Source organism: Musa acuminata, chromosome BXJ2-4 (assembly GCF_036884655.1).
Source record: "Musa acuminata AAA Group cultivar baxijiao chromosome BXJ2-4, Cavendish_Baxijiao_AAA, whole genome shotgun sequence".
Lineage (NCBI taxonomy): Eukaryota > Viridiplantae > Streptophyta > Magnoliopsida > Zingiberales > Musaceae > Musa > Musa acuminata.
Window position 1 is genome coordinate 3,568,556 of NC_088341.1, and position 23,770 is coordinate 3,592,325.

General features: G+C 34.9%; 1 protein-coding gene across 5 annotated transcripts; it reads left to right on the top strand.

Moving 5' to 3' along the window:
* Positions 1 to 5,895: 5,895 nt before the first annotated feature.
* On the top strand, positions 5,896 to 23,472 carry LOC135581881 (protein TOPLESS-RELATED PROTEIN 2-like). 5 transcript variants are annotated; one of them, XM_065102896.1, is made up of 26 exons: positions 5,896 to 6,206; positions 6,388 to 6,691; positions 6,776 to 6,955; positions 7,043 to 7,156; positions 7,243 to 7,401; positions 7,661 to 7,844; positions 7,927 to 8,053; positions 8,140 to 8,249; positions 8,370 to 8,508; positions 8,608 to 8,729; positions 8,833 to 8,902; positions 9,024 to 9,097; positions 9,162 to 9,257; positions 9,344 to 9,439; positions 9,606 to 9,733; positions 10,146 to 10,380; positions 10,464 to 10,637; positions 12,050 to 12,157; positions 12,239 to 12,388; positions 13,369 to 13,479; positions 13,558 to 13,737; positions 13,844 to 13,972; positions 14,278 to 14,373; positions 14,651 to 14,836; positions 22,398 to 22,570; positions 22,974 to 23,472. In XM_065102896.1, the coding sequence occupies exons 2-26, from the start codon at positions 6,612 to 6,614 to the stop codon at positions 23,188 to 23,190; spliced, it is 3,438 nt and encodes a 1,145-aa protein (XP_064958968.1). In that variant the 5' UTR covers positions 5,896 to 6,206; positions 6,388 to 6,611; the 3' UTR covers positions 23,191 to 23,472. The 5 variants fall into 5 exon arrangements, with proteins under 5 accessions (XP_064958968.1, XP_064958967.1, XP_064958971.1 ...); XM_065102895.1 differs by having other exon boundaries at positions 5,908 to 6,206; positions 6,385 to 6,691; XM_065102899.1 differs by having other exon boundaries at positions 5,908 to 6,206; positions 6,385 to 6,691; positions 8,608 to 8,681.
* The last annotated feature ends 298 nt before the right edge of the window (positions 23,473 to 23,770 follow it).

The following is a 23,770-nucleotide window of genomic DNA, read 5'->3' on the forward strand; positions in this document are numbered from 1 at the left end:
TACAATCAAACATGCTAACATAATCTTCTAGAAAAGTGAATCATCTAATGACCCTACACTTTTATTTATTTATTTATTACCTCCTCTATGGATCAAAGAATTAAGCTTTTAGAGTCCTTTGAATTTACAATTAAAAAAATTGTGTGTAGGGCTGAGGGATGATTAGTGTTTAATTCAATTTGCATGATGACACCAGAAAAAGAACACATCATTCTAGTGTGTTCTTGATTCATCATCAAAATAATCTCTTTATTTATGTGGAATGCATACTACACCAATCATAGGGGGAACACACATCATTGTGTAGCGAGAGCAACGTTATTATCATTTGGCATGGGTTTGACTTAATTTGATGTTGACATATTGTATGGGAATAAGGATGGTAATAGATAAGGATTAATTAGGTATCAACCATGATTATTAGGAGGAGCTACGATGATTGGGAAAAATTATGATCAAGCAAACAAAAAACCTATTGCAATCACAACAATGATTGCAACACCCATTGCTTCAAGCAATAACGATTTGGGTGAATAAGGTGGGATGGGAGGACTCGTTCATGTATCTGTCGGTAGGTGTGACGTGAAGTTTCCTCATGGAAAGGAAACTAATCACGTCCTTTTCTTGGAGGGCATCGACGTCGGCAATGACTCGATTATTGTTTTCATGCTTATATGATTGCTTCTTCCGTGTTGTAATTTCGTCCTCAAATCACCAAAATGATCTAAATATTAACATGTCGTCTTATTTTAAGGATTATCGGCAAAAATAAATGTTTATATACAATAATAATGATTTATTGATCATTTATATAAGTAAGTAATATTAGTGATTCTCACACCAATCGAGATAAAAATAGAGACATACATAAATTACATACTTCCACATCTTTTACTTACATGAAAATAATAAGATAAAATGAAAAGAATACATTTAAAGGTATTTTGCTTACCCTCAAGAATTCCTCTTTCTTGGAGAAATCAGCAAGATAATTAAGAATGTAAATGCTTTTGTAAAATCTTTTGTTGAGTTTAAAGTCAATCGTATATACAAAAAAAAAGGATTATGATTGTTTAGTGATCGACAAACTTTGTTACAACTAGAGAGGGGGGAGAGTTTTGGATCCACCATCACTGCCCTCAAGCCATTGTCTTTCTCTTCCTCCCTATCATTATCTTCTCTCCTCTTTGACCCCTTCAAGCCATTGTCTCTCTCTTCCTCCTTATAATTATCTTCTCTTCCACACCTGTCACTGCTTATTATATTGCTATCCTCTCTCTCTCTCTCTCTCTCTCTCTCTCTCTCTCCAGTTGATGCAACTATCGTTTACTTTCTGTGTTGCAGTCACCATCCAACCCATCACTCCCATCTTCCCCACCACCTCCTTGCCCCACTCATCAACTCAGTGGCTTCATAATCTTTCCCACCATCTTGTTTAGTCCTCGCTTCTTCTTCTCTCTTAACACGCCATTAGACACTGTAAGAGAGAAGAGTTGCATCTAACACTTTCTTTACATGATGGCCCTTTAACCCACCATCACTGTAGGATACATAAACCTTTTTTCTAATATCTATAGATTGTCAAAGGCATACCTTTTAGCGATTAAGATTATTTTAGTTAACATATCTAGTGTTTTTAGTATTCTTTATATTTTTAAAATTAAAAATATATATGATATGAATTTTTTTTTATGGATTCAGCAAATGATCCAATGACCTAAGACTTACCGAGTCAATTCCTAATCCCGATCTAATAATGCTTATCTTCTATAACAATTTCCTTGTCACCAAATTTTCAAGAATAATTGAAAGGCATTGAAAGATTATTCTTTTTGACTCCATAACTTGATAACGACGTACCAAAAAAAGGAAATTGACATCCTGCATTAGGTTGAGGTTCCTAACCTTAACAAGAAGATCGCGTGTGCTATACACTAATCCTCGATGCAACACTTTCTCTCTCGTAAGAATGAATCATCAGCAAGTCCATTCAAAATTGGAAAAGTGATGTGTATGGAATTCAAAGTAAAATGTGAGGTCTAGCATAATGTCTCACAATAGATTAGTATTTGCTAGAATATATCATTTTATTTAATTAAATAAGATATATTATAAATTTGATTGTATATTGATTATGATTATCAATCAATAAAAAGAAAGTTTATTTATAACATGACTTGTAAAGTAATAACCTTGATAAAAGAGATTTTTTAAATTATTTATCATAGATTTTATGTTCTCATTTATATATAGATAATATCTCATACGGATTAGTATAAAATACGGAAGAGATATTATAAATCTATTCTCATCTCTTTTTAGTCCATATTCCAATGTTTATAGCGATCTTATGAAAGATATAAAGAGAGGAGAATGAGAGTCTGGTTCATACTACATATTTATATTATTGTTGCTTGCTAATTGAATTACATAATAATATGGGTCATCTGATATATCTTAAGGATATATGTCTTATTCTTACTATTTCTAGAAATTTAATTTATCTATCTATAATTGATAAATTAGGATATTATTTTTCTTTCATTGATGATAAATTTAGTATATTTTATGATTTAATAAATATTATATTTTAAATTTTATGTGATACTATATATAAAATTAATATGAATCTTAAGTTTACAAAGACATTGGTGACTTTATAATCAAATATTTGCTAGAAACATAGTTTTAATGATGAAAAATCTTTTATATTATGGTATAGACGTTTGGGGGTATATTTCCAAAGAAAGAATTAAAGTATTATTAAAAGATAATATTTTGAAAGATATAGACTTTATTGATTTTGATGTTTGCATATTTGTATTAAAAAAATAAAATAAATACATAAAAAATGATACAAGAAGTAAAGAATTCATTGAGATTATTTATACTTATATTCGTAGACTGCTTCATATTTTCTTTTCATATATGAAAAATCTTAAACTATTTATAATCTTGAAGTGTACATAAATAAAGTCAAAAGATAATTAGATAAAAAAGTTAAATTATTAAATCTGATAAGGATAGTAAATTTTATGATAAATATGATGAGTTAAGTCAAAATCCTAATCCTTTTACTAGATCACTAAAATAACAAGGTATTTATACTTAGTATGTTTTATTATATATGCCACTATAAAATGAATTTGCTGAAAGATCAAATAGTACTCTTATGGACATAATTAGGAGCATGATGAGTTCTTCCGTTTTACTTGAGTCTATGTGGGGCAAAACCCTTATTACAACTATGTATAGCTTGAATAAGATTCATATAAGTCAGTTTCATCAATTTCATTTAAGTTATAAATTGGCTTAAGATATTTATATATTTGAAGTTATCCTGCAAAGATAAAAGTCTTCAATTCACATGAAAATAAATTTGGTCCAAGAACTATATTTGAGTATTTTATTAGTTATCCAAAAAAATATAAGGAACGAATTTTATTGTCCTAATCATAATACGAGGATAATAGAATATGATAATGCTATATTCCTAGAAGATAGCAAGAGTAAATAATTCTAAAAAAATTAATTTGATATAGAGGAGATATAGGTTTATGAACTTTTATCATGTTCTAGAAGTTTGTGTTCCTCAAATCACTGAATAAATTAATGAGTGTATAATAAAATAATATTGATGAACTCTCATGTGATATTGATGTGACTACTAATGATCTTGTAGAACAACCACAACCGTAAGTTATGAAAATATCTCAAAGGAAAAGGATACATACTATTTTTGATAATTATATGATATACTTAAAAGAACCAAATTTTGATTTAAGAAAAAAAAAGATCTCTTATTATTTTCACAACCTATAGAAAATAATGATTCTAAAAGATAGTAGAGTTGAGATCGGTAAATCAAAATTATGTCAGAGAACTTATTGAATTATCTAATAACTATAAAAAAATTGATCAGGCCTTTAAATAATATAACTCAAGATGAAATATCAAACAATATAAAATCAACTCGTGGCTAAAGATTTTGATATATTATTATTTGATTTTGATATTAATTTTTTTATAATAATAATATAATCATATTTTGTATATCTTAACATATTCAAGAAGCGTATCGTATTTACTAATCCATTTTGAAAGCTTACGTGACGTGTGAGTATAGTATACACTAATCCATTTTGAAAGCTTCTGTGATGTGTATGGAATTCAAAGTAAAAAGTGGCTTTGAAAAAACTCCATCCTCCAGTAATAATGTCTCTTGGAAACACAACTAATAGTTCTTTATTTATAGACGCCTATGGTCACAATCCAAGATGGACACTTTAATAAACCTATAATCATACATCTTTCCAAATTAAAATAATATAAATAACTTTATGTTTACAATGTCTAAAGAAGTCAGTCACACTTATTTTGTGCAGTCACATCCTAAAGAGGACCTCTCACTCATTGATCCTAAAAGTGCCGACGCATGTCGGTTCTCACTCACCTAAGAGTTCTATGATTGGCTGCAGAGGGATGAACTATATGGGACCCAGCTCACGGCCACCGCTGCGTCAAATCGCGATGCCGGTACGCGACAGGGGATGCAACACAAAGCGACGGCCGAAGTTGTGAGACGTGAAGGCCGACCGGGACGCTCGTGACCGTCCAATGTGGCGCATTACCGCCGAGTCATCAGCCAACGCGTCCTCCTTAATTTATTGTATAGAACAGATGGGGCCCGCGAGATCGTTTCACACGTGTCAGCATCCCGAGAGCGAGAAAAAACACTCCTTCTCAATTTCCGTAGTCCCCACGCACACACCTGCCTTCTGATTGGAGGAACCGAGGCCCCGGTCACCACAACGATAGCGGAGCGCGTAAACGTGCGCAAGGACGGGAAAAGTATTGCTCTCGGACAGGTCGGACATGACGGCCGCCATAGCGGGGCCCAATTTAGAATAATGGTACGCCGACACGAGGAACACGATTTGGCGTGAGTATCACCAGGGCCCAGCCATGTGACTGGAGTGGGCCCACGATAGGAAAGCCACTTCCGTGTATAATATTGCCGATCGACGTTTATGCCCATTCGAGGAATAATTTAATGTCGTGGATTTGACCCATTTGCTTTTGCGCAGGGACACGACCGCGTCCATCCTGCAAACGGCATTGCTCGTCCACGCGTCCACGTTCACTCAATTTCTACCCGTAGCTTTATCGGTGTGAGCTGTCCTGTCGTGCCAGGGAAGGACGGTTAGATGTGAAACAGGAAGGGTTATATATATTTCGTGAAGCAAAGCACGAAGCGCGAGAGCTTCAGGTTCACGTGAAGCCTGCCGAAAGGACTGACACGTATGCGGATTCCGCTGGTTGGGATCGACAGTTGCCCGTCTCGGGGTTGATGTAGCCGTACGCCTTTATTCCCGGATAGTATTCAAAATGGGAAAGCGGGCAGCCTCTTGTCAGATAAGGCGATGTGCTTATCAAAGTGATAAGTTGTCAAGTCGTATGTAGCCACCAGAAAGCCACGACCTGATAGCCTAACGTGGGGCTACGCGCACTCGTCTTTTTTGCACCAATTCCACTCACCTATTAAAGTCAAAAGAAATCAAGCAGTGATCAACGCAAAAATATTAGGAGTGAGATTAACAGGTCCTAAAATTGAACAATGCCTTAATTCTGCCGGAAAAATGAGTCTGAGGATTGATGACTTCTGTGTACCTTAAGCCCGTTAACACGGCTTGTGAAATGACTATTGTGTTCCTTTTTCATGTTTGCCCCTGCGATTCGGACATATTTTACGAACATAACCTTGTGTTAGCGTCCGGTAGTTCGGGCTGACGTGACGTGATGCTGGTAGAGAAGTAATTTCGAGAAAGCTACACAAAGGTCACAGGGATATATATATATATATATAGCGAGAGAGAGAGAGAGAGAGAGAAAGAGAGAGGAGAGAGAGAGAGAGAGAACACGGCGGCTGGAGAAGAGAGAGAGGAGAGGAGAAAGGGGAGAAGAAAGAGGGAGGAAGGTAGGTGGCGGGGCGAACCTCGAAAGTCTAGAGATCTAGAGGAGGTTTCTGTCTGGACTGTGCTTTAAGTTTTTGAAGATTTCTATTTTCACTGGGTTCCTGAGGAATCGAGGTCCAGATCGAAGGTTGATTCGTGGGGATTGGCGAAGAGAGCTCTCGTCTCGGTTTGGATCGGCTCTGGATCGCTCGAGCGACGTTATTTGTCGGCCTGGATGGCTGCCCTACAGAGGTATCTTCCTGTTCTGTTGTGATTCATGGTGGTTTTTTAAGTTTGGTTGGATTAAAAGTTTCATTACTTTTTTGGTGGGCGATGCTTTTAGCGAGCTGAGTTTTCTTGCTTGAAACTGTATCTGATTTCGAATACAGTTTTAGCAAGCTGAGTTTTATCTGTATTTGATTTGTTTTAGGAGCTCAGATCTGTTCATCTAAGCGCCGCATCGTCAAGGAATTCCTTTATCGTGCTTGAGAGGAACACTTGGGACCGAATTAGATCTTTGAAGCAGTTATCACAGGATAAGAAGAAACATTTATCTGAAGGCTAGGGAGTATTTAGTTCTGAATTCTGATCAGAAGCCGCGCTTCCTTGTTTGGATTTTAGACCTTTACGCTGGAGCGGTTAGGGGTTCCAGGAACTATGTCTTCCTTGAGCAGGGAATTGGTTTTCCTGATACTGCAGTTTCTGGATGAGGAAAAATTTAAGGAAACCGTTCATAAGTAAGCTTATATTTCTTGAACCGTGTGTCGTTTGAGGGTATTCTTTCTTTCTCCCATTTAATTAAGGTACCGGTTGAATTGTAGGTTGGAGCAAGACTCAGGCTTTTACTTCAATATGAAACATTTTGAGGATCTGGTTCAAGCAGGGGAATGGGATGAAGTTGAAAAATATCTTAGTGGTTTCACCAAGGTTGAAGACAATCGCTATTCCATGAAAATCTTCTTTGAGATTAGGAAGCAGAAGTACCTTGAAGCCCTTGATAAGTGAGATCTTGGTACTCATTTGAAAGTTCAATTTTCAATCTTAGTTCACCTTTTTTTTTCAATAATTTATTTTGTGTTTGTACTCAGACATGACAGGGCAAAGGGTGTTGATATACTTATGAAAGATCTCAAAGCTTTTGCCTCTTTTAATGAGGAGCTATTCAAGGAGATTACCCACTTGCTTACCCTGGAGAATTTTAGGTAAGCTAGGTTGGATTTCAGTGGTGATGGCTTCTACAACTTGGCACAATAATTTGTGTATTACCTTATTTTTAAAATATTGGCAGACAAAATGAGCAGCTTTCAAAGTATGGGGATACTAAATCAGCCAGAAATATAATGTTTATGGAGCTTAAGAAGCTTATTGAAGCTAATCCTTTGTTGCATGATAAGCTGACATTTCCACCATTTAGAGCTTCTAGGCTACGGACATTAATCAACCAAAGGTATGCATTTCCTTTTCTTATACATTTATCACCAATACCATGCCCTTCACAATTACAATTTCAGTGTGAATGACAATAAGCAAACAATTTGGTTATAATCTGGCAATATAGACTTTTTTTCCATTCAAGATTTTGTTTCCTAACATTTGTGGCATCATTTTGGTTTATCATTATGCATATAATTGTTTATTTGCTCATGTGTATTGATAGCAAATGATTGACATTTTAATTTAAACCAATTATCTGTTTTCTTGTTTAGTCTTAATTGGCAGCATCAACTTTGCAAGAATCCACGCCCAAACCCTGATATTAAAACACTTTTTACTGATCACTCGTGTGCTGCTGCTCCTGCCAGTGGAGCTCGTGTGCCTCCACCTACCAATGGTCCTCTTGTTGGAGCCATTCCCAAATCAGGGGCATTTCCACCAATAGGTGCTCATAGCGTAAGTGGAATATTCAACTCCTTTGTTGATATCTTATTGTTGTTCTTTTCATTGACTAATGTTGAATTCCTTATGTATGCAGCCATTTCAACCAATTGTCTCTCCGCCTGCAAGTGCTATAGCAGGATGGATGACAAATGCTAACCCATCATTGCCACATGCCGTTGTGGCACAAGCTCCTCCAGGTCTTGTGCAGCCTCCAAGTACAGGTTTTACCACTTCCAAATTCATGCACTACTTAGTGGCCTTGTATATTTTACAGTAGGTTGTTGATTCACTACCTTGTCTTCTATAGCTGCTTTTCTGAAGCACCCAAGGACCCCTACGAGTGCTCCTGGTTTGGATTATCAAACAGCAGATTCTGAATACTTGATGAAGAGAATGCGTATGGGTCAATCTGACGAGGTATGGAAGAGAAAAATTTGAGCTCTTTTATGATGCTTCATTAGCCATTTTTTGGTTGTTGTACTAAGATCTGAATTGATTTGGTTAATTATGCCTGAGCAACCAAAATGATTTCAATAGGTGTCATTTTCTGGTGCATCTCATCCACCCAATATTTACTCCCAAGATGATATTCCAAAAACTGTAATACGAACTCTTAATCAGGGTTCGAGTGTCATGAGCTTGGATTTCCACCCTTTGCATCAAACAATACTTCTTGGTAGTTTCTGGAACCATTTTATTCAGCGAAAGCATATGATTATATATATATATATATATCTGTCTATGTATTTGTCTCAGCTCTGTCTTTGCTTCATAGTTGGAACAAATGTTGGTGACATTGGCATATGGGAAGTTGGGTCTCGAGAGAGGATAGCACACAAAAGTTTCAAGGTTTGGGACATTGGGTCTTGTACTTTGCCCTTGCAGGCACTTCCTCAAGTTGAACATTTCTCTTACCTTTCTTTTTCCTACAACAATGTAAAATTTTGATTCATTTGGATTTTGTGGAGTATTTAAATCTCTGTTTCTGTCTAATTTGCAGGCTGCACTAATGAAAGATGCTTCAGTATCTGTCAATAGATGTTTATGGAGTCCTGATGGATCTATTCTTGGTACAGAAAGCAAAACTTAATCTGTTTTCGTTTGATTCTGATTCTACATGACGTAATCTGAGCTTCACTGCATGTTCTTTTTTGCTCTAACTCAGATTGTATCCTCTATGACCTCTTATAGGTGTTGCTTTTTCAAAGCATATTGTTCAGACATATGCTTTTAGTTTAAGTGGGGAATTGAAGCAACAGTTGGAGGTAAGTGAAAAGGTTGTTGGTTTGTGAGCATCCATATATTGGCATCTAACTGCTTGTTGTATAGATTGATGCTCATGTTGGTGGTGTTAACGACATTGCCTTCTCCCATCCCAAGAAGAGTTTGTCAATAATCACATGTGGGGATGACAAAACAATCAAAGTGAGCACTAGAATATATTCTTCTACTTGCACAGCATGATGAAAACTAAAATGCATGTCTCTTAATTTTTATTACATGAATGGCAGGTATGGGATGCCATTACAGGACAGAAGCAATACACATTTGAGGGCCATGAAGCTCCTGTCTATTCTGTATGCCCACACTATAAAGAGTCTATCCAGGTTTGATCATGCCCATTAAGATAGTTTTGCTAGATCCTCAGCTTGCTGTAGTTGACGTGTTGGTTTGGTCTCTTTGGTTTTCTGTTTGTGTTGGGAGATAGCTGGTAATTGCTCATTCAATCATAAACCTATTAAGTGTTGATTTTCATAATTTTTCATTATGCAGTTTATTTTCTCTACTGCCACTGATGGTAAAATCAATGCATGGCTCTATGATTGTTTGGGGTCTAGAGTTGACTATGATGCTCCTGGGCATTCGTGCACAACAATGGCATACAGTACAGATGGAACAAGGTGACATTTGCCTCATGAACTAATGCTGACATTGCAATTAAAGTACTAAGCTTCGAGAAGTTTCAAATGTCTGCATTCTGTAACATGGTTCAACTTGTTGTGTGGTATCCATCCTTCATCTTATCAGTTTCTCTTCCTCTTTCTTGTGTGTTCTTGTGCATAGTGTTTTCTGTGTCCGAGAAGTTTGGTAAATTACATCTGTATGCTGCAACAAGTTTCAGCTCATGTGTTATAGTTGTCCTTTTTCATGTTAACCATAGTCCTTTTCCCCCTCTTTCTTGAGTGTTCATGTTCATACTTGGCCATACAAGCCATTGATTTAACTTCCGGATCATTCAGATGTGCTCAACTTTATATATTATCGCAGGTCACTGTTGAATATTGACATTCTTGTCCTTTAATCTTCTTGTAGGCTTTTTTCTTGTGGAACAAGTAAAGATGGTGACTCACATTTAGTTGAGTGGAATGAGACAGAGGGAGCTATTAAAAGGACATACTCTGGTTTTAGGAAGCACTCACTAGGAGTTGTCCAATTTGACACAACTAGAAACCGTTTATTGGCTGCTGGTGATGAATTCATGATTAAGTTTTGGGATATGGACAATACCAATGTTCTTATTACAACTGATGCAGATGGTGGATTGCCTGTTAGTAGTTGCCTTTTGCTATTTTGCTTTGATTATACTGCACATGAAAGTTTCAGCCGAAGTTTCTTGCTTTTCTTCTTCAGGCAAGTCCTCGCTTGCGATTCAACCGTGAGGGTTCATTGCTTGCGGTTACCACAAGTGACAATGGTATTAAAATCTTAGCTAATGGTGATGGGCAAAGGTTGGTGAGGCTGCTTGAGATGAGGGCTCTTGAAAACTCTCGAGGTGCTTCTCAACAGATCAATGCCAATCTAAAGGTATTCTTCATGCCAACTGTTTTTTTCAGAGAAATGATCTCTGATAGATACTCTTGAGAGATATCTTGTTACTCTATGTAGAACATATTTGTTATTAGTTGATGTGTTGTGCATATGTTGGACTTTTATGTAATACACAAAGGAATATTAAGTCACAAATGGATGCATGCCTTATTAAAATATTGGAGTAGAAATTACTTTATTTACATCCTGTGCTCTAGTCAATACAGATTCTTGAGCATAGCAATCAATGTTAAACTAAGGGATGGACTGCTGATGCCATGTAGGTAGATGAAAATTTATCTTGTAAAGATTTGACATTGTGGAAAGGCTTGGGAAAATTCAAGCTTTGGATGAAGCCAAAGGCCCATGACTGTATCAAATTGGTTCAGATTTGAATCTTATGTTGTTTAGTTTTGGTTCAGTGTTTTATTTAGTTTCATTGGAGTTATTCTTGAGATTGGGTCAAATCATGTGTATCAGTCCTCTATTATTATTCATGCTTCTGTATCATTAATAGATGTCATTTCACATGATGCTACAGAAACCGAGTCTTAAGTCTTCGTTTACTCTTTAAATTTAGCTCTCTAAATGATCTTGTTTCCTCTAGATTTTGAGAGTCATAGTGGGATTTCTATTAGCTTAGTCATGTATTTGCCAAAGAGGCACCTATTTCCTTCTTAAAAGGATGGTATGTGAATTTAGATAATTAAAAAAGTTTTATTTGCTTGTTGGCCCTGGTATCTCTGTCTCTTCCTTGGTTCTCCTTCTGTTTATTCTTTTGCTCTCTTATTTGATATGATTATTACCCTGCTGCATATAAAAATCCTCTCCTCTGATAGAGAGGAGAACTCCTGTCCTGGTTTGATTTAAATAGATTACTGTTTGGTTTGGAAAAAGAAAATCTTTCTGTAGGGTTTTCAGACTTTTCTGCTTTCAACTATTTATTCTTTTAATTTTCCTCCTGCAGATTTGCATCTTTTGATTAACCATATTATTGATCTGGTTCTTGTCAATATTTTTGTTAATATCTTTTCATTAACCATATTCTTTTCTTCTTTTTTTTGGTATTCTGTTCCTTAATGAAAATAGCAACCAGAAAGGTTTTTGTATTCTGAATTACTTCTGCTCCAGTATCCATGATTCTGGGGTTCATCTGAGTTATGTCCTGCATCAAGAAGTCTAAAGATTTTCATGACTAGTATGCCATTTAAGGTAACAAAGTTGTCGGCCAATTTGAAGATTGCATATGTCCAAATTTATATAATGATATATATTGCTATATGTTAGTAATCTTAGAAAAAGTATTTCGTAGACTGATGGTAGATTCAAGTGTTTGGGAGATTGTGTTTCTTTCAAATTCTTAAGCATTTATTCAATCTTCTCAATATTTCATTCTTTGCTTCATGCAGCCCCAAATTGTCAGTGCACTGGGAACTGTTTCAAATGTTTCAAGTCCTATAGCAGCTACCCTTGAACGAGCTGATCGAATCCTACCTGCTGTGTCAATGAGTAGCTTAGTGAGCTTGCAATGCATTACGAAGTGTTACAATAGCTTTCATCAAGTATTAAGGGATTAACTATAAATCAAATAACTGCAGGCTGCTATGGATAATAATAGGACAGCAGACATTAAGCCAAAGATCTCAGACGACACTGACAAGATAAAAAACTGGAAGTTAGTTGACATTGTTGATTCTGCCAATCCGAGAACCTTGCGGTTGCCAGATACATTGGCGACCTCAACCAAGGTATGTTTATGTTCCCCTAAAAAGAATTATGGATTTCTCGTATTGGCTTTTGTTAGAGGGAAGAACAAGTATGAGACATATTCTTTCCTTGAAAATGTTTTAATTTTTTTTTGCTTTCTCTGGTGATTGTTTTCGGTTGTAATTTTCTTGATATTTGTAATTAGAAGAGGGGCCAAGTGCAGAGCAGCCTCAAATGGTTCAACCCTGTAACATAATATGTTTCCGTAGGATACTTACTATATTCAGACTATAGGTGTAATGCCTGTATTCTGTTAGATGTTTAAGATGCTTGGGAGAGGGTTTTTCCTATGCTTTTAGATACTATACAATACGTAAGGGAGTAGCAGTTGTAAATTGGTCAATCAATATTAAGGTCTTGCAGACCATGCCTGCAGTCATCATCTGCTTGTGTAATACATGTCCTGTGTCCACCCCCAGCATGTGTCCAAATCACATTTTTAAAGCCTACATATGATAGATTTTATGTGGTGTGCCATGCATTGGCACTGTACTGATAAGGCACACATCTTTATAGTCTCTACCATGCTAGTAATCTGTTGACATGGCATATGCAAAAATTTTCTTCTTTCAACTGCTTCAGTTAGATCTTTGAAATTGAATTATTTCCTTATCATCTTTCATAGTTGTGAATTTGATTGCTGTTGGGTAGTTTGCTGTAGTCATGGGTCCTCTTGAAAAATTCGACAACTACATATGTTTTATATTATACAAGCTATTGCTAATAATCCATGACACTTATTTGGATCCCAATATACGTAAATGTTGCTTTATGAACATACTAGAAGCATATCTATCCATGCATGCACTCTGTGTTTTACAGATCTTGTGTTACCACAGTGATTTTTAATTGAAGAAATCATGTTTTCTTTTTCCTGCACATTTATCTGTTGGAATTGTGACTGCTGTGCTGTGGACTTAAAAGTGTTGATCTGTTGACATTATAATCTTTTGATATGCAGGTTGTTCGTTTGTTATATACAAACTCTGGGCTAGGAGTATTGGCACTTGGTTCCAATGCTATCCATAAACTCTGGAAATGGACACGTACTGAGAGAAATCCTTCTGGCAAAGTCAGTAATTATCATTTATTAGAATAATACATACACTGTTAAATTGTTTTCTAATTTCTTCTTGTGTTAATTCTCTAGTCAACTGCATCTGTTGCCCCTCAGCTGTGGCAACCATCAAACGGTGTTCTTATGGCCAATGAAACAAGTGATAGTAATCCAGAAGAAGCAACTGCATGTATTGCTTTGTCCAAGAATGACTCCTATGTTATGTCTGCATCTGGCGGAAAAGTTTCTTTATTTAACATGATGACTTTCAAGGTATGAGGAGTTTTTAAATTCTATGTGCAACTTTTGTACCTTGGATCAGTGAACATGCTTTAGGAGCATCTTCCCGTTGTCACTTCACACCAAAAATGTTTCACAGGTTATGACAACATTCATGCCACCCCCACCTGCAGCCACCTTCCTAGCATTCCATCCTCAAGACAACAACATTATTGCGATTGGAATGGAAGATTCTACTATTCAGATATACAATGTTCGATTTGATGAGGTGAGCAATCTCATCTTTTTGTATTTGCTCTATGAGTATGCTCCGTCTGTGTGTTCTTGCAATCAGACTTAAAACAGCATTTCTAGCATCCTATCACATTACCGACTTATCAGAAATTTGGCTTCTTTATATGTCCATAGGAACTTTCTTATTCAGATAAATTCAGATAAAAAATAAACACAAGATCACATTTTTTATATAATTGTTTAAATATATTGGGTATATTTTGCCTTTCATGATCATGGAGAAAACTTAATAAATTTATTTGTTTCTTATTTCTTTTCCCATTTCATGCATGCTTGTAGGTTAAAATCAAGCTCAAGGGTCATCAGAAAAAGATAACTGGCCTAGCATTTTCGCAGCCACTAAATGTTCTCATTTCTTCAGGTGCTGATACTCAGGTATGCAGACCAAATAATATTTATGCTTTATTATTGTGCTTTGTACTTCTACTAATGTTGAATAGAGGAATTACTAGTTTCTTGTCATTAAATTAATTTTAAAAAAATGTTTTTTGCATTGATTTGGCTCTTAACTATGCAACTTCTAGTTCTTATGGGTATTATGAATTATAGTTCTTATTGATTTTTAAGCAGGTCCTATTCTAGAATAGGACATTTTTTAACTTCATCATATTCTCACTCGAAAGGGTTGTTAACTGATGAAGTGAAATGGCAGCTCTGCATGTGGAGTATTGACGGATGGGAAATGAAAAAGTCACGAATTATCCAAACACCGGCTACTCATGCAGCTCCAATGGTTGGTGACACCAAAATTCAATTTCACAATGACCAGACACATCTCTTAGTTGTCCATGAAAGCCAACTGGCAATCTATGACAACAAGCTTGAATCTTTGTGCTCGGTTAGTTTTTGTGCTCTAATCATTGTAGTTCTACTTAAAGAATTCATGGGAACCATGTTAACAAGTCAGTATCTGTTGTTGCTAATTTCTCGAATCTATTAGTTATTCATGTTTTCATATGCTTCTCACTTTCCTTGAGGGCACTTCTTATACTTCATCTAATTTCTGGTTATAATGAGAATACAAGTATCACAGCATGTTTCCCAGTAAGACACTCAATTTATACTTGGTAGTGACTATATTCTTAGGTCTGTTATTACCCATCTGATATTTAATAAATTTACAACATTGTTGGAATTTCTGGCTGAGAAAATGCCAAGCATTTTAGATGCTTTTGTCTAGATCCTAATGATTGTTTGTGTTTGATATGCTGCTTCATGTATGTAAGGTTAGAATGAAGAATCACTTCTATCTTTGATAATAGATAGCTGTTGTTCAAGCCTTCCAAGTTCTATTTGTTAGATTATGTAGTCATGTTTAATTGGATAAAGTATATTATAGTTCTGATTGGATTCTAATTAAGGTTATCGGCCAATAGAAAAGTAGTCTAATAATAATAGGACTCTTTATTGGGGATGACCCTGATAGGAGGGAATCTCCTAATTGTTTATCCTAGGTTATCTGCTCTCGTTTATAAATAGACAGGATCTTCTAGGGACTATATACAGAAGAGAAATTATAGATCTACTCTCATCTCCCTTTAGTCCCTATTCCATTGCTTATAGTGGTCGGATAGAAAGAGAGGAGAAGGCGAGCCTAGTTCTCACTGCATATTATTTCCTTCGGATTAGATGATGGTGCGTTTGCAGATCAGAAGAAATGTATTCTGAATATTATCGAGAGGTATGCATCCTAAATTTAAACTATTGTTATTTGATCTCAGATTCTGTTAAGTTTTTCACATAATAGTAGCATGATTATAATTTTTATGCTTACAATTATATCAAAACTTATTTTGAAATCAAATATCCTATATCATAAAAGCACTAGATCTGTTTTGTGTTATCACCCTTTGCTTGCGAAGGGTGATATGATCTATTTTGTTTATCTCGTAGTCACCTGCTTGTGGGTGATGAAGGTTTCTTGCCCACACAGGTGGAATTATGGATAGAAAGTTGCTGCTTGATCTTGGTTGACGGGCTATATCAGTAGTTTATTGTCGGCGATGGTGCTATGAAGGTTAGTAGCCTGCCAATGAAGGGTGATCCGATCTATTTTGTTTCTCGTAGTTGCCTGCTTACGGGCAATGAAGGTTTCTTGTCCACACGAGTGGAATTATGGATAGAAGGTTACTGCCTGATCTTGGTTAACAGGCTGATTTGACAGTTTACTGTTAACGATGGTGCTATAAAGGCCAGCAGCCTGCCTTGGTCACTAGCCCTATTGCGGGCTACGACTATGTAGGTGACAACATTGTATACACCAACGACATAAGCTACAGTAGTGCTACATACGGTGGTACAAGAGGGGGACGATGTTAAGGGTTCCGCGATAGGTGGTCGTCGGTGAGCTGTCATCTATGTTGGCAAACGACTTGCTATCCATGATGGTACAACATAGGGCGATGATTTGCTTTATCATCGACCTTGCTGTGGGCAACAAACTATTGTCGGTGGCATCATAGGGAGTCGTGGCAATAGGACTCTAGCAGTCTAGCTGCTAGCATTGACGTGCGCTGGTTCTAGTGATGGCCGAAGGTGATGGTGGCGTTACGATATTGGGCTCTATAATGAGGAGTCTCATGACCGTTGTAGGGTTGTACCACAAAGTGTTAATAGAGACCTGGGTAATAGTGGCAGTGTGATAGCCTTGTTGAGGGTGGTAGTTGCACAAGGTCATGGCATGTTATGGTCGGAAAGATTGCCATTGTGTGTCATTATGATGATGGGATTGGCAATGGAAGCATCACCGAAGGTCGCTAGATGTTGCGACGAGATAGGAGGCATCATGGCAGGAAAGTGTTGCTGCGGATGGCACATCATGATGGCGGTCATCAACACCAACTTGATGGCAACCTGAGACCAATCTAGGTGTCGCAGATGAATGGGATGGTTTTTTGTAGACATGTGCTTATCCGTGTTAGAGTCATCGAGATCCGCGACGGTAGTTTAGGTGCTACTTGCAGACAATAGCCTAGCATTGGAGTGAAAGGTCGAGGGTCATGTAGTAACCGTGCGATAGAGATGCCATGGTGAGATGGCTGTGCATAGCACTAGTTGGGTGTAGGCGGTCGGCAGTGCAGCGCCTCAAGTGACGTTGAAGGGCTTCTTGGGCGACGGTGATTTGGGTATTGCTCCCAACAGCGACGTGAAGGGTGGTCGATAAGGCACTGCAATGCAACACAGGGTAGACGGCGGATTGTTGCGCTGCGATAGACGACGACGATTTGGATGGTTTGCTATGTTGCGGACGACGACACACGATCAATGGTGCACCATCACTAGCAAATGTGAAGAGGATGTCATAGTCTATGCTATGGAGAAGCTACGAGGAAGAACCAACAATGGGGAATGAGTCTACTAGGATTGTGGTCAAAATTAAATTTGATCAAATCTTACCCTAAATTTAATTTTCATCCAACCTTAATTTTGACTTAGTCAAATTTTAATTGTGACCTCAAACCAATCCTATGGATTTTGACCTAGTTAACCTTGATTTTAACTTAATTTGGGAAAGTTTAATTTTGATCAATTTTGTCCATGGTCAATCCCAATTTATGATCAGATTTGATTTTGACCATAGCCTGATTGAATTTTGATCATAGCCTAATTTAGACCTAATTTGGCTCAAATTCTAAGTTTTTGACTGATTTTGACCTTGGTCAACTTTTTTTTTGATCGAACCCTAATTTTGGCTAATTTTAACCTTGGTCATATCTAATTTTGACTGGTCTAATTAGGCTGATGTTTGACCCAAATCGATGAGCCCAATTTAGATAGTTCAATTCTAGGCTTGTCTAATTAAATAAGATTAATTGGCCTAATTTAGGGTTTCATATAGTATTTAAAAATTATAAATTTCTTTTATAGTTTTCTCATATGAAATATTTGTAAAAATTTTTATTTACTTGTGGTACTTAAATTCCAATTATTGCTTTTGGATATTTATATGATTATTCACATACATATTAAAAAAATTATAAAATAATATTTATTTTTCACATAAAGTCATGATTATTATTTTATTATGATTATAATCTTCAAATAAATTTTTATATGTTAATTAATGTTCAATAATTATTATGATTATTATTATTTTATTATTAAATTATTTCTGCTTGCATTACATTGAAGAAAATTTAGTGAATATTATTTGTAATTTATATTCCTAAGTTTTATCTAACTTATAGTCGCTAAAGTGACCTTTGATGATAGGATTATGGAGTGTAAACTACAATAATATTTTTCCATATACATGATATTTAAGATGTATTTTATATTTTTGTATTAGTCTTATAGCCACCAAAGTGGTATAGACTAATAAATTTATAAAATTATATTATAGAATTAGTCTTAAATGATATTAAAAAAATAATATTTATAATGACATACATAATTAGGAGATTTAGATAATCCTAAAATAATATTTATGTCGAATAATTATATGATGGGGTAGGATGATATGCTAATATTTCACCCAAAGGTGAAATAAAGATTATATCAGTAGTCTAACATTTGTTGAAAAACTCAAAACATTAATATTATATTATTTTTATTGTTAAAGTGACACTTTCTATTATATTGTTATGCTTCTAGTGTCTCTAATTTTTTTGGATTATTTTTTTATAAATGATTTGGACATATATAACTTACAATAGGTATGTTAGACCTTATCCGAACTTGTTAGGAGGATCATATAATTAACTACTGAAAATTCTATAGAATAAATAGTTGGAGTAAATAATTAAGAAAGGTTTATTTAGGCTTATCTTTATAACAATTACTAGTAATATTTAGATTCTATTGCAATATACAACTTTCACACTGAAATTTATTAACAAGTCATTGGCTGACACATTAATGAAAGAACTAATTACATATCAGTATTACAACATTCAAGGAATTCTATAATATATCCTCGATATGACTGACAAGGCTACAAATTTCAAGAATATTAGACATGGTGTGTCCTTCTCGTATAGTTTATTTGTAGTTCTCTTCATTCTTAGTAAGACGCATTTAAGATTCATAACAATACAAATAAAGTAGAAATTAAATTTAAATGAGCTGACTAATATACGTATTTAGGAAGAATTAAGATTAAAATGGGAAATGTCTCATGATATTCTACATACTCATAAAAAAAGTTGAAACATAATTCACCAAATATATCTGTTAAGTTTATAAGGGCTATACAAACTTTATATGTTTCGAATCAAATATTATGAAAATCTTTTCTAATATTTGGTGGATTGTATTTGATTCTTTAGCTCATGTTACTAATAATGGATACGATTTCATTTTAACTCGAAAAAGTCAAAGGAGCATAAAAGATTTATTGTTATAGGGAATCATTTTAAGCGATAATTATGGTTACTCATTGCTTACGTTTAAAGATGATTCATTTGATGGATATTGAAGATACATACTATGTTTTTACAATTTGAAGAATTTAATTTCTTATTTAGAATTGTTAGGAATTAGGATATTATCCTTTGTTTTAGTAATGACAAACTCAATGTATTTATGATTCAATAAAAGTTTATTATGAAGTTTTGTATGATGGTTTGTACTGATTTGATGTGAATTTTAAATTTATAACGACTCTACAGTCAAATGTTTGAAATGAAATGTAGTTTCAGAAACTCCTTGAGATTATATATACTTACATCTGTGAATCATTCCATGTTAACTATTGTATGAAGAAAGAAAATTTATCATCTTTATAAAAGATTTGTCAAAATATAATTATATATATCTAATTCATGTAATGTTTTAGGCTGTTGACACCCTTACGTGTATATAAATAAATTTGAGAGATAATTAGATAGAAAAGTTAAAATTATCAGATTCGATAGGGGTGGTGAATTTTATAGATAAGGATCAGGGTTTTGATCTTCTTGCTAGATTCCTATAGAGTAGTGAATTAATAAGAGTAATAATCTTGAAATTTAGTATTGGGTAAAGACAAATTGATTTGATGAAGGTAAACAACAAAATAATATTGATAAACTCATACATAATGTTGATATCACTATTAATGAACTTGATGAATAACCACAATCGATAGTCTTGAAAAAATCTTAAAGGGAAAGGAGATCTGTCAATTTTTATAATTATGTTATATGTGTGTAAAAGCTAGATTATAACATGGTATGCAATTTCGAATGGTACCGGGCGGTACGTACCGGTCCGACGATATACTGGTACGCGGATCGCCCGCTACCGGACGGACTGTGCTACAGTGCTACATTAGTACACTATAGAGTGCTACAGTGCTACAGTAGAGGAAAATAGCTCGGTAAGCCCTGGTGTACCGCTCGGTATGCCGGTACCGTACCGTACCGAGCCAACCTCGAAATACCGGTACGGTACGGTATTGCATACCTTGGATTATAACATAGGATTCAGAAGGATCTCTTATTGTTTTTACAAGTTATAAAAAGTGATTATTCTAAAGAGTAATACGATGCAACGAAAGAAGAGTTAAAATTAATGGATTGGAGTGATGTCTGAAAAATCATCGACGTATCCAATAATTGTAAAAGAGTTAATTGTAAATTGGTCTTTAAGATTAAACATGACTCAAGAGATAATATTTAATGATATAAATGAGATAGCTTACATTATTGGCATTAAAATATTTAGGAATATATCTCAAAGATTGCTAAGATTATGTCAGAAATGATATATTTATCGGGTCTTGGATAGATTTAGTATGCAACTTTATTCAGCTTGATATACCTATTACCGTATGTGAAAATTTTAGTCTAAACTAGTGTTCAAAGAATGACTTGGAAAAGAATCAATAAGAAATATTGGTTATGGATATGTAGTTGGAAGTTTATAATATACTTAAGCTTTTACTAGACTAGATATTAGTTTTACAATAAAGAATGCTAGGCAAATATAGAATTTTCCATAAATAGAACAATAGAAGGCTACAAATAAATTGATAAGATGTCTATAAAAAGCAAAGAGTTATATGCTCACATATAAGGGATCAGATCAGCCTGAAATGATGAAATTTTTATGTGTTGATTCTGCAAATTGTTTCAACAATAGAAAGTTCATTTTACGATTTATCTTTATATTAGTTTGAGGGATAATTTTTAAGAATAGTATAATACAAAGTGTATTATCGAAAATAGAAGTTTATTTCATAGTATGCTTTGAGGCTACTAATCAAACTTTATAACTGCGAAAATTTATCTCAGGACTTGGTGTGGTTAGACTCAATTGCCAAGTTACTAAGGATATTTTATGACATATCACAATAATTTTCTTCTCTAAGAATAACAAGTACTCTAGCAGTTCTATGCATTATCATATTAAGTATATGATCGTTAGAGAAAGAGTCCAAAAATAACTAGTGTATTTATTGCTGATCTATTTACTAAGGCCTTACAACCTAAGGTATTTAAAGAACATGTTCTTATGATTGTGTTTGTGGACAACTCATAAAAGATATGATGATGCATATTTGAGTGGCCATCATAATTGATATTTTCTCTTACGTAATTAAAATGATTTGTTTTTGTTATCTTGTTCACATTTATGTATGTACATATTATGATTAAATGTAATAATAGGATTGTCTTGACAAGATAAATTACGGGGGTCGTTATGGATTGTATTAGAAAAGACTAACAATATTGTAATACATAGAAAGAAGTATGATATTAATAATATACAATCGTATGACTCGTATTGATAGTCAGATTTAATGTAGTATTATTGTATTTATTGGATTTATTGGCCTGCTTTATAAAATTCGTGGTCACATGTAAAATATTTTTTAAAATTTAATTAGTGAAAACTATTTTTAAAAAAAGTTTTCTTATTTATTATGATTTTAAATTCTTTTATATCATATCAATTAATGGGCTAAGTGGGAGAATGTTAGACTACGTGACCCTGTTTAATTGGATAAAGTATATTATTGGATTCTGATTATGGTTATCAACCAATACAATAAAAATTCAATTATAATAGGATTCCTTATTAGGGATACTCTAACGGGAAAGACTCATAATTACTTATCTTAGGCTATCTACTCTTAATTATAAATAGACATGGCCTTTTATCACCCCTTAGTCCCTATTTCATTGTTTATAGTGATCCTATGAAGGATAGGAAAAGAAGAGAAGACGAGTTTAGTTCTCCTTACAAATCACTTCCTTCGAATCGAATAACAGTGTGTTTACATATAAGAAGAAATGTATTCTAAATGACATCGAGAGGTATGCATCTTAAGTTTAATCTATTGTTATTTGACTTTAGATTATGATATTAAAGTTTTTTGACATGACAGTAGCATGACCATAGTTTTTATGCTTCCACTATTAACTTACAATATACCTTCTGCCAACGCACTTACAAATTTTTTTTCTCTTGTGCAGTGGTTACCTAGAGATGCACTACCAGCACCAATTTCAAGTGCAGTGTATTCATGTGATGGTCTACTGGTATACGCTGGATTTTGTGATGGTGCCATTGGAGTTTTTGAATCAGATAGCCTGAGGCTTCGTTGCCGGATTGCACGGACTGCCTACATAAGCCCATCCATTTCTAGGTAATGCTAGTTGCTTTCAGTGGATTTCATGTGCTATCTCAAAAAAGTTGGGAATCTGCAAGGCTTTGTTTTGTGTATGCGAATGTCGTTTCTGTTGTTTTTTTGCCGGTAGAACATTATTAGCAAGTACTACCTAAGTTATACAGTAAGGTATTTATAAAATCATCTATTCATTTAAGAAATTACTGGTGACTTATCTTTGATGTTTCCTAGGTGATCAGAAACATGTATTCACTCTGTTGTTTTTCCTCCTCTATGTTTTATGCGCCGTGAACCTTATATTAGCATGTACTACCTAAGTTATGCAAATGTATAAGGCATTTATGAAATCAGTATTATATTAGGGGATCAGAAATATGTTGTCCTCTGACGTGATTTGTTCTTTCTTTCTTTCTTTTTGCAGTCCTGGAGCAGCTTATCCCATGGTGATCGCAGCTCACCCATCTGAACCCAATCAGATAGCCTTGGGTATGAGCGATGGTGCGGTGCACGTAGTGGAACCATCCGAGGCAGACTCAAAATGGGGGGTAGCCCTTCCGCAGGAAAATGGAGCTTTCCCACCCGTCTCCTCCAATCCTCCTTTGAACAATAGTCAAGCATCAGATCCCCCTCCTAGGTGATTAACCTTTCTTTAGTAGAACAATAGTTACATTCCTAGATGGGCATAGTAGGAGAAACATTTGTGTGACAACAGCCACCTCCAATTTCACAGCTTCTTCCCTTTTGTTTCTGCTAACCTGTTCGTTCTTGTAAAGCCCCTCGTATCTATTTGGGTGGCAATAGATGAGTTGTAACATATGTAGCTACCATGGATTTCTTTTCTCCTCTGTTCTCATAAATTCCAGTGGATATCACAGCATTTTAAGAGAAAACTCATGGTGGACATTGGCTTGCTTCGTTCATCTGATCGATGCCAATTACAATTCCTTATTTCTAAAGAATACTGGGGATGATGATAAAGCAAAGCAGCCTGCCATTTCTGTTCCCATCCCTGAATGCCAGGAATGGATGAGACCACAAGAAGTTAAATTCTTTTATTGCCTCTTATCTGTTTCAGTATCTGAAAATTACATCTTTTTCTCCCTTTCTTGATCGGAATGAATAACTGATATTATTATTTTAAATAAAACTCATATCAATTGAACTCGATAGATATTAGCTAGCAATTTTGATTTTAATTTGGAAACATAGGGACCTTAC

What these genes read in the sequence shown, in the direction of transcription:
- LOC135581881 (XM_065102896.1), top strand. Translation starts at nt 6,612, where the DNA reads ATGTCTTCCTTGAGCAGGGAATTGGTTTTCCTGATACTGCAGTTTCTG. An exon ending in AATTGAAGCAACAGTTGGAG is followed by an intron (nt 9,098 to 9,161) that starts GTAAGTGAAAAG and finishes CTTGTTGTATAG; the next exon opens with ATTGATGCTCATGTTGGTGG. An exon ending in ACTATAAAGAGTCTATCCAG is followed by an intron (nt 9,440 to 9,605) that starts GTTTGATCATGC and finishes TTCATTATGCAG; the next exon opens with TTTATTTTCTCTACTGCCAC.